This window comes from Nicotiana attenuata, unplaced genomic scaffold (assembly GCF_001879085.1).
Source record: "Nicotiana attenuata strain UT unplaced genomic scaffold, NIATTr2, whole genome shotgun sequence".
NCBI lineage: Eukaryota > Viridiplantae > Streptophyta > Magnoliopsida > Solanales > Solanaceae > Nicotiana > Nicotiana attenuata.
This window is the reverse complement of record NW_017674495.1, coordinates 81026-93133: the sequence shown is the minus strand read 5'-3', so window position 1 is coordinate 93133 and position 12108 is coordinate 81026. Positions and strand designations below refer to the sequence as shown.

The 12108-nt window shown below is 37.1% G+C and overlaps 1 protein-coding gene across 1 annotated transcript; it reads left to right on the top strand.

Annotated features, from left to right (window-relative positions):
- The first annotated feature begins 7430 nt into the window (after positions 1 to 7430).
- LOC109218771 lies at positions 7431 to 11134 on the top strand. Its single transcript, XM_019383156.1, has 3 exons — positions 7431 to 7586; positions 9481 to 10410; positions 10711 to 11134. Exon 2 carries the CDS (start codon positions 9564 to 9566, stop codon positions 10404 to 10406), a length of 843 nt encoding a protein of 280 aa, XP_019238701.1. The 5' UTR covers positions 7431 to 7586; positions 9481 to 9563; the 3' UTR covers positions 10407 to 10410; positions 10711 to 11134.
- The last annotated feature ends 974 nt before the right edge of the window (positions 11135 to 12108 follow it).

Here is a 12108-nt window from a genome sequence, read left to right as displayed (position 1 = left end):
ATGAAAACATTAGAAAGAAGAAAACCATTTTTTTGTGAGTTTAAAAACTATTTTTCTCTTCTTTTTTTTTTTAGAAAAACAAGATTTTTAATGAAGGAACTAAAAGAAAATATTTGTTGATTTTTTTGTTTGAAAAGTGGGGCCGGAACCGATGAGGTTTGCCTACGTATCTCACATCCGGTGAGAATTAGACCCGCGTAGTTCGGTCAAATTTGCCAAAAATCAAAACTATTTTGAACCACAATTTTCTTTCTATTTTCCAAGCAATTTCTTTTTCTCTTTTCATTTTTCAAAAATCCAGCAACATTTCGGTACTATTTGGGCATTGGGGTTTTTTTCAAGACAAATGGTTACCCTCCTTTAGTCCTAACACTGCTTATTTTCTCAATTTTCACTCATTTAGACGAGCTGGTCAACATGCAAATTCGAGCAAATAAATGCGCAAGTAGCACGTAAGATGCATCAGGATGGTCAATTTATTTCAGGTCACCTGTCCTAGACGGACCCAACCCCTGTGTTGAGTCCCCTAAGTCAAATGCACATGATGCAAACAAACGTCCTACTGGGGATCCGGCATGAGGTTTTGTTCTTCTAGGTTTAAATCCTAGGTTTATTGGTCTAGACCTGGCTTATCCGAGCGGACAACTCGAGCCGAGGGGGAGGCAGCGTACCAGGGATACAGAAGCTCCGCCGGCTTAGCAACTTATCCAAACCTCGTTCTAAATTGGGAATGACTCTAAACAGAAGAGAAGCTACACGAAGTGCACCCTTCTCCATGATGTAGAAGACTCAGAAAGAGGAAGAGATTCGCGACAGTTTATATATACAGTTTCAACAAATATCAAAGCGGTAAAACATTTAGCACATATAGCATGGAACATGTAAAAAATCAGATAAAGCCAAATATAACAATTATACTAAGCTCGAATTCTTGAACTCTGAATCGAAATTCTAGGTTCGCATCCCCAGCAGAGTCGCCAGAGCTGTCACACCTCCTTTCTTGCTACTACACCCCGTGAAGGGTATAATAAAAGGAGTTTTTCCAATTAAAGGACAATCAAAACGGGATTCGTTTATTAAGAAGTTCAGAGTCGCCACTTGGGAGATTTATGGTGTCCCAAGTCACCGGTTTGAATCCCGAATCGAGGAAAGGGTTTGACTCTGTTTAACAGTCGCGAACCAGAAATCCGGGTAAGAAATTCTGTTAACCCGGGAGAAGGGGTTAGGCACTCCCGAGTTCCGTGGTTCTAGCACGGTCGCTCAACTGTCATAGTTGGCTTAAATCTGATTTTAATTCATGTCATCCTATAGTGCAATTTTAAAAAAAAAATTGTTTAACCGCTTTTAATTAGTTTTTATGAAAGTGAACGCCGTTTAAGAGCGTGTTTTTGGATCACGTCACATGAAATGCACCCGGATCCTCGACACCTCTTATTCAACGTTTTGGAATTTGGATTTGGGTTGCACGAAATGCACACCCGAGTTTAAGGAAGTTAATTTAAATTACGCGCCCAAAGCAACTCCGCACTTTCAAGTTTGCGAGGGCCATGGAAAATTCAACTAATGGCACACCTCGATTCTAATTTCAAAGGATTGTACTCAACTAAGGCAAACTACGGTGTCCATATTTACTTCTTAAAACTAATTTGAGACTATTGTAAAGCATGTATTATAGAATTAGGCTAACAATTGAATCATGAAGACTAGCTATAATCTGAATCCGGCAACTTCAACATAAAAATTGTACCATTATTTTAAACGAAATCATATATCATTTTTCTCCCCCAAAATTCATGCCGTAGGAGATTTTAAAAAAATAAGGCCCATTATTCAATTGAACTTTCAAAACCAAAAAAACATATGATATTTAACGTACTGCTATTATAACATTCAAGTAAAATGAAAAACATATTTGTAAGGAAAGGCCAATACGGATAAAGGATCCTCATTCTGACATGAATCAATATCTTATCAACAACCAAAATTTATCAAAAACTTTAAAGATTAATGAAACATGAAGGCCACCAGCAGGTATGACAAAGAGCAGCGTCACTTCAAACTTTTACTAATTAAACTAGTGAAGCAAAACAGTCCGAGCCAAGCATACACAAAATGAACACAAGGTCAATATCAATATTCAGAACAATCAATTGATATATACATAGTGCCCTGGGATAGGTACAAGTAGTGGACCAAAGTTGTACAAAGTCTGTTATTAACCTTTCTCCATCTAACCGGAAATGAAATCAACCCACGCAGGAACCCGACCGACGACTCTGAACGAACTGAACTGAAAATCTCTCACGTTTCTGTTTACTATTTTCTGCTGTATTTCCGGCCAGTTATGTCAGCGGCATATGTGAGAGGGTGGTATGTGTTTGCGGTTTCAATGGTGGTCGCCGGAAAAACGAGATGAAGAAGAAGCGGCTGCTGGTTGAAGTCGTGTGTTTATGGCTGCTGCTTAGGAATTTATTTAGAGAAGAAGGTCTCAAAGACGGTCCATGGCTGATCCTAACGGCCTCAAGCATTGAAGAAGGTGAAGAACGGGAAGGTCGTTTTATTTTTGTGTATTGCGGCTGTTCCAGATCTGTATTTGTTATAGCTTAGGTCCGTTTTTTTGTTCTTTTCTTCAATCTTTCAGAGAAGTTTCAGGGGTCGGGTTTCTTTGGAGTTCAGCGGGCTGATCCCTAGATGAGGAAGATGAGGAAGCTATCACGTTCATGGAGGGTCTGTTTGTGTCTCTGCGTCAGGAAGAAGACAGTGGGGAAGGGGTCCCTTTTTTGCATTGTTGCGGCTCAAATTTTCCGTCTCCCTTTTTGTGTATTGCGCCTGATTGTATATTTTTTAGTCTAGGGTGTGTTTGTGGTGTAGATAGTATTATATAGGGTAGGGGATTAAGGTTAGGGGGTATGGGCCTAGGAACTAGTGGCTTAGGGTCTTTTGGCCAAAGACTAAAAACGGACTATAAGATTTATAAAAACGGGATAAACCAACCTAAAATCTAATTCTTTCTTCTAAAATTAGTACACAATTATAAATATAAAAATATAAGACTAATTTAATTAATTGAACTAAACTATAAAAACATAAAACTTATTTTTTTTGTGTGTTTTCAAGATTATATAAAATAAAAGATAAGGTACTATTTTGTAATTTTTTTTTTAGATTAAGAATGACTAAAATATTAATATTTATTTCTTGTTAATAAAAAAAGTAATAATAGTAAAAATTAGTTAAAACATGGCGATATTGGGCTAAACTCAAATATTTACAATGCTAATAAATGGGTAAAGATTCGGGAAGCGGTCAAAAATCCCATTTCAACAATATCAAACACCGGCAACATCATTCAAGCATTAAACAATAACACACATTAATTCCCACACTAGGGTTGAGCCACAACCCTAGCTAATGGGTTTAGCTAGCCATAATAGCAACAGAAATTGAAGAAGTAGTAGTATAAAATCAAGCATATTAATTAACTAAAACATGTTAATCTACAAGATCCCACGATAAACAAAGATGAAAATGCCCAAAATAGGCTAAAACTTGAGTCTCACGAGTGCTGCTTGCTATCTGATATCTAAAACTTGACCTAGAAATAATAAAATATTCTATTTATACTATGCCAGAAAAACTGGACAAAAATACCCCTGCGGGGCTACGCGGACCGCGCTGAAATGCAGCGCGGTCCGCCGTAGGGTCTTGGCTTCGATCATTCCACTTCTGAAGCTGGGACGTGGACGCACAAAGGGGTGGAGTAGCGCGGACCGCAGTAGGCTAATTGGGCGCGACCGCGACAACAATGAACGGCGACCCGTGGACACCCAGCGCTGAACCGCGGTAGAAAAAGGCGTTGGCCGCCGCATGGAAACCCCTAAAGGATGCTCTCTGAATCTCTCCGCGTCGCCGCGCAGCCCAAATTCAATGCGGTCCCACTGTCCTTTTGTCCCTACTTCAATGATTTTTTAACACTTTAGTAGGTTTCACTCCATTTCAGACTGATTTTTTGACTTTCGTATCTTGTCGCTCAAATACCTGCATAATTCAAGCGCACTTTGTAAGCGATTCTGGGTCTAATATTTATGGACATTCCAACATTAAAGCATAGTGACATGTATGGGCATAAAATGATGTTAAAATCACACGCTTATCAATGAGACCGCGAGAGAGCAAGATTTTTTTTTGGATTTTTGTCGTTGAATCGAGACATGGGCCCGGGTCGGTTTGGCCAATTTCGACGATTCTTGATTTAATTTTGAATTATTTTCGGGTGGCTTTGTTCCTTAGCGTATATTGAAATATGTAATCGAATCTGATCTTTGGACTAGATTCAGGTGAGTGACGGCCGATCGAGAGGCAAGGCGATGCGGAGTAGGATTTCGTCCGATTTGAGGGTAAAGTAATATGATAAATGTTATCTGAAGGGTGATGAAATTCCGGTTTTCATCCATCGTTGTGCTACTTTGAAGGTACACACACACCTAGGAATGCACGTGGCGTGGTTCGTTGCACCGTTGGGGATTGTGACTTGTGAGTCCGTCCCGTCTACACTATTGAGTCGCGTATATATCTGAAAACTAAATTGGATCTATTGTGTTTGAAAGTATTATCATGTTTTGAGCTTGATGCATTAATTTGGGCCTCTGCCCAACTGTTTGGACCCTTAGGGCCTTTTTCCTATATTTCTCAACCGTTTTGACTTTAATATTTGCTTAACTCATCATTTGTGTTTTACTGTTTTCATAACTCAGCTTATTTATCTCAGATTTTGAATCTTATAAAATGGACTACCTTTTGGGTTATTGAACACGCTCCTGTCTTACTTTTACTGGTAGCCCTCGCAAGTTAAGCTTGTAGGTATGAGGCTGAGAGAGGCCGAGGCGAGCTTCGATTTGTGAAGGTGACTGACTGAAGAGAGGCCGAGGGCTGGTTGTGAGGATTATAAATCTATGGATCGGGCTGCACGCCGCAAAGCGACTATATATATATATATATATATAATATATACATATATATATATATATATATATATATATATATATATGTATGTATGTATGTATGTATATGTATATATATATATATGTATGTATGTATGTATATGTATATGTATATGTATATGGATCGGGCTGCACGCCGCAGCGATATAGCGCTTGGGCTGTAGGAGCCCCTCCGGAGTCTGCACACCCCCAGTGAGCGCAGTCGACTATATATATGGATCGGGCTGCATGCCGCAGCGATATATGGATCTGGCTGCACGCCGCAACGGTTATTATATGGTACCTATTGGGCGTGAGTGCTGAGTGTGAGCGCTGATTGATGAGAGTAGAGTCAGGAGTGACTGAGAGGCTTGCCCGAGGGGCTATATATACATGTATACGAGTGATGCTTTGCCCAAGGAGCTTGTTTTTATGGAATTCTTGTTTTCACTCCTCTTTATACTGAACCTCTATTGAAAATGTTAAACAAATATTTTGAACAACTTTCATTGAAACTGGAATTTTTACGAGATGCTTGGAATTAAATTCCTGATTTGGTTTGTTATTTCCAATGAGAGTTTCATGTTATATGATGTATTTGAATGACCGAGGGGTTTGCCAGAAGGGCTATTTATGAATTATTTTACCCGAGGGGCCGATTACGATTTTCAACACTTTAACTATAAACTACATTGAACCTTTATTGAAACTGCTAGAAAGTTATTTTTCAAAGGATTTTACTGAAATTGGAGCTTAACGAGATGATTTGATTTGTATCCTGTTTTGGAAACATACTGTACCCGCTGTGGTGCTATTATGTGGATTACGTGATTTCTTACTGCTCAGTCTTTATTTACTTTTATTACTTACTGAGTTAGCGTACTCACATTACTCCTTGCACCTTGTGTGCAGATTCAGGTATTTCTGAGCTTTCAGCAGCTTCTGTGTACTTCCGGAGTTAGCAAGGTAGCTGCACGGCGTTCGCAGCCCTGCCCTTCTCCTTCCCATCCTAATACTTTATATTTCAGACTTAGTTTGTATTAAGCAGACAGTGTTGAGCTGTACTTAGTGGCTCATGACTAGTGACACCAGATTCGGGCTGTGTAGATTGTATTTTCGTACTTGTTTCCGCTTATTTCTCTTGATATTTTGAAATGAAAGAATTGAGACTTAATCTGTTTAGAGAAAGAGTAAATTTTAAAAAAGATCTTCCATGTGGTTTGTGTTCTTTCGGCTGGCCTAGTACTGTGATAGGCGCCATCACGACGGGGTATTTGGGCACGTGACATATGTAGAGAGGGCTACCAGCATCAATTACCGTCTGAGTTGTCGCCGTCGTGGTCGTTTCGTCAGTCTGCTCTGTGATTGCCATAGAAATTTTGTGAAAACAGTTGAACTAATCCTTGCGTGGTTGAGATTTCTTCTATTTGTCAACAAATCGTCACTGCATGTGTCCGATTTAGGTTTTCCCCAAATTCTGACTGATGAAGGGAAAGAAACCCTAGATCGCTTAGTGACTAGAGAACAACAGAACGAGAGAGGGCGTGGTCGTCAATAGAACCTCTGCTCTGATACCATGTCGAGATTTTAGAAAAGAACCGAGCTCCAGACCTCCTTCAATGGAGGATTCTGAAGCTTCTAGAAGAAGCTCGTGGAGAGAGAAAGAGAGATGCTGAAGAATCCGATAAAATGTAAAAATGAATCTCAAAATGAATGTACTGTGTACTGTTCAGTATATATACATGTGATATTTTTACTAACTAACGTATCAACACTAACTAATACTAACTAATGCTGACTCAGCACTAATACTAACTAATGTAACTAATTGTATAATTGACTTAGTACAATTATACAATTACATGTATAGTCATAAGTGCTGATAATTTTTTTCTATTAAAATGATTAACATGCCCAGTATATTTTATATTTACGAAGAATATCTTATCTTTTCCTACACTCACACCTCTACCATATATAATACTCCTAACACATTACAATAAACAAATGTTTTAACTAATTTTTTATCTTATATTTTACCTCTCTATAGTAGCTTATTAGTTCAGTTTAACAACGATATCAAATTATTATTACACTATACTTTTTATAAACTTAAGTCTTCTATAATAACCTATTTATATATTTATTGCTTCATAATAATCAAAATCAATCTAATTAAGGAGGAACTAACAGTGGAATATTCGAGTCCTTGAATTATGCCCAGGAATTTAAAACGTAAAAAATTCTTATAAAACTTGGAACAAGAGAAATTAATACTGTACTATTGGTTTATTTTATTTTTACTTGATTAATAAAATGTGAATGTCTTTTGTGATTTTAAATTTATACTATTTTCATTTTTTATGACATAAAAATTTGACTAATGACTCTTCCAATACTTTTTGTCTACAATAATAAAAATAAAGTAACAAAACAAGTTCAAAACAAATAGGTTGATCCCCGTTTCCAGAAAAAACGCTTTGCACTGGTCCAACACTCCCTCCACTTCTCGCCATTTTTCAGAATAAAAGAATTATGGGTTCGGGCGGAGCTTAAAGAACAGAACTCGCACGGCCAACAGCCGCAGCAGCAGTACAATTGATGCCGGTAAGTTGGAAAATTCTTTGAATTTAAACGTGCTTCCATTGATGTTATCGGAAATAAAAATTGAGTTAATTGAATTTATTAGGGTTGTGCTTTTTAGGTTTGTATTAATCGGGCAATGTGAAATTATGTTGTTATTTGATCTAAATGGACTGCTGCTAGTTTTCTCTTTGTAGTTGACAACCTTATTTCCTGTATTTACAATTTGTCAATTGAGAAGAGCTCACAATTTGGGTGATTGAGCCATGTAATGAAGATGAACACTAAATTGTCCCAACAGAAAAATCAGAATGTACTATCTAAATAATTTAGGAAAAAGAAATTAGCGGACCTCAGTTGTGACACTGCAGCCTCTTTCTAAAGCAGGCAAAGTTCCTTGAATAGTATGCTTAGCTAAAATTTCCTTCGCAATATGCATTTACTTGGTATAATTAGTAGTGTTGGACTGCCATTTGAAGAATGGAGTGTGCATAGATGATAGGAACAAAAGGGAGAGCGAGTAAAATAGGTTCCACATAATATGAAGCATTGTATTGTGTCAAACTACCTATGCCTGTTTGATCTGATCTTTTTGACAAGAATGTAATAGAAGATGTCGTAGAAAACTTCCACTTGGACGCCAGCCAGTAATATTGATCTAGTTCAGCTGTGGATCTAGAATTTTGAGTTTGAAATGCAGGTCCTGTAATATATATCTAACCTTATTTATACTCTATTTTCACACATATATCAATCTTTGACTGGAAGCCGAGGTTCTACTGAAACCTGAGAGTTGATCTGCTACTTACCTAATTAGCTCACAACTAGTGAGCTAGTCATACGGCTTGCTAAGCACAAAGTGTAACTTACTTGCTTAGCAGATGACTGATGAGTGCCATTTTAGTCTTTAAAAGGCCCTGAGTTAAGATGTCTGGCATATTCAAGCATAGCTAAATCAAGATGCGATAAGACTGGGAAAACTATTTCACAAAGTGCTTTTGATTGCTCAAGACATCTCTTTTAACTTGACTCGAGGAACAAAATACTCGTAAATTGTTCCAGCTTCACTCAATTGAGGCAATCAAATAGGTACCATGCATGAGGAGGATGAAATAAAGATATGCTATTGAAGAATAGTGGACATTATACAAAGAATGGCTCAAAACAGAAGCCTGAATATCTTTGAAAGCTGTTTCTCAATCAAGACAGTCCATCAAATGTTGTGCTTCTGCATCTAACCCCACTTTTCCCCCCGTACAAACTGAAATTTACAAAGAAAAGGAAAACACATACTAACCATCAGCTACATCATTTGACACCCACAGTTCCTTGACTAGAAGTTCATGTGTGAAAAAGAAAAAAGCAATCCTACCCTGGAATAAGTGCTTGTAGCCAGAATCAAATTGAAAAATCCTCTGAGCATGGTTTTTAATCTCATAACCAACACCCCACCACTCCTGTAAATTGTAATATAACTACTCCTGGAGCATCCTCTTTTCCAATTACATAAGCATCAAATGTCTGCATTATATGATCACCCAAATGATTAAAAACAATTTTCTTTACTTCATATCTGATTGGAAAAGAAAAAGAGATACATACAGTGTCTTCTCTCTGAATCTAGACTTTCTTGAATGGAGAAGTAGAGTCACCCATAGTCCTAGCTTGAAGGCCAGAAACCGACAAACATGGAGGAGATAGTGTTTTAGTATGTGCAGGCTTTAAGGTGACAAGGTTTCCACTATCTTGAGAATTTTGTATTTTCTTGGCGTGATCCTTATTAGTAGTCGTAGTTACACTGAAACGACGCCGTTCTTTGTTCTTTTTCATAAATAGTTTATTTCCTCTTGGGACAAGTGACACTTTTGTTTTTATAATGACTAAAGATGACTCTCGAATTTATACTTATCAATTGTAGGTCTATTTCAGTGGGTTTCTAACGCAACCCGACTGGACACAACTTGGGAGTCCATAGCAGGCACTTCCAATTTGAATGCAAAAATGTCAAAATCTCCATCTGTTATCACTCCCATCAAATTGATAACATTGTCCTTCTTGGTATTTCTATTCTTCATACTTCAAATTTCTTCTCCAGTATCCGCTATCAGGAAGGATGTAAGTCTTCAAGATAGATATACCTGTAGAACTACAGTTCAAGGAAGATTTTTGATTGCTGATGATATGGGTCAAGTCTGTGATGTGCTGTCCATTGATCCACATTCTCGCTGCTGCCGTGGAAAAAGAGAGCAATTTGCTTGTCACGGTTGCAATCTTGTTTCACAGTGTTGCAACTCCTATGAATTTTGTGTTTCTTGCTGTCTGAATCCATCTAGGACACAAAAGGACCTGGCTTTAAATGTCAAGATAGCTAAGCCTGTAACAGCAGGGACCTATTCAAGCCTTTTTGATTTTTGCATGGGAAGATGCCGTCACAATTCAGAGAGTGTGGTTCATGAAAACGCTTATCTCAGTGAATTTCATCATTGTTTCTCTATACCATCTAATTCTTCTGGTTCTTCTGGTGCACAAGCTGAAGCAAGACTGGCTGGTATAAATATTGTGATAGGAAGACAAGGCGAATCATGCAATTCAGTGTGCAAATCAAGTGGTCAATCTTGTGTTCCCAACAAATTCTTATTGCTCAACCAGTGCGAGACGATGCAAAAGTACTTGGGCTGCAAAGGTGGATGTCTGGCAAGTGTCGGATCAGATCAGCCTGCTGAAGTAGTTGATGATGCCCCCAGAGATCTGAACCCCGGAGCCTGCTTGTACACCTCGCAACAGTCGATGCTATCTTGTGATGGATCGCATCAGCATACGAAGAGGCTCTGCCCCTGCGCATAGTGTGGTGAATTTCCCCTGCTCTCTCTACCCCCCCCCCCCCTCCTCAAACACCCCCGCACCCCTTCTTCCCTGTTACTAGTTATCAGTTTCTCTCATTTAGACTAATGCGGGCCTTTTTTCTTTATAATTTTAAAATTTCTTAATATAATATTTGAGGCATACATTAGAATTTTGGATTCAAATTGGATACTAATTCAAATTTACGTTGTAATCCACTAAAGTTTTTTCATTAAAAGTAAGATCTTTATAATTATTTCAATATGTACTTGGTTTGAGTAACAATAGCGTCGGTGTTGGTTTGCAGGGAGGACGAGGCAGCCAGGGAATTCCACACAATTCAACAATATATTGGGGTTTTGTGACCGGTACATTTGCTTGATATTTAGAGATAAATCATTCACTAGAGGTAAGCAAGAATGGCTCTTTTACAATGAGCACATAGTTATGAATGTGATATACTCGATGTGACTATCTAAATCATTATTTTCTTATTCTTTTTTCATTACGTCGGATATTAGGAAAGGATGGAAATATCTGACTAGCATGCAATGAGTTGGAATTGCTTAAATAGTTAAGACTGAAATCATAAAACTATCTCATGATATAGCTTTAACCTATTATAAGAAAATAAGCTATTTTATCAGGTTACAAATACATTTGTAGCAAGACCCCACTGAGTAGGTAGGTATAGCTGATGTAAATCCCCTCCATAATAAAGATATTCTTGTGCTATTTTTTTGCCTTCATTTTTAGCGTATTGAGGCTTGTTCTGCATTCCAATTCTAATTTATTTTTTCATGGTTATTGTTTATCCGTGCTTCTAGGGGTGTACATAGGTCGGGTTGGTTCGGATTTTGCAATTATCAAACCAAACCAATTGTGTCGCGTTATTAAAACTAAAGACCAAATCAAACCAATAAAACTCGGGTTTTTCAATCTCGGTTTTTCTCGGGTTTTCGGATTATTCGGGTTTTTTCGGATTTTTTCCGGTAAAATCTTCGTAGCACAAAACATACAACTTGTTCTCAAAATATTTCTTTAATCCTAGTAAGATACAACTATATCAGGTATTTTCCAAGAAAATAATACACAATTTGAGATGTGTCATGGCATTATCCTAAAATATTCGACAATAAAGACCATAAATTATGTAATATAAATATATATTGCTAATTAGAAAGCCATAATAAAAATAAACATAATCTAAAAGCACTAAGTCATGCTAAAATAAGTAGACTAATAAGGGAGTATTAATTACATGACTAAACGCTAAAGAAAAATATAAATAGGTTATGCACTTTTATCTTAATTATTGCAAAACAAAAAATAGATATTCAATACATTGTCGTTCGTAGTATTGAATTGAATGTCTTTTGTTAGCATTAATATTGATTTGATTTTGGTTTTGACTTTTGTTAGCATTATTTAAATTACTAATATTAATGTCTATAAAACTTATTGGAACATTCAAAAGTTCTAAATCCAACCTTGAAATAATACCTTAGAAGATAAAATTATGAAAAAGTTTAAGAAATATTTATAAATTGCATCACAATAAGTATATTTATATATTAAATATATCTAAAATTTCTATATATGTAATGTAGGGTTGGTTTGGTTTCGGTTTGACTTTCTTTAGTTAAACCCAAACCAAACCAAACCAATTATGGTCGGGTTTTTTTTTCCAACACCAAACCAAATC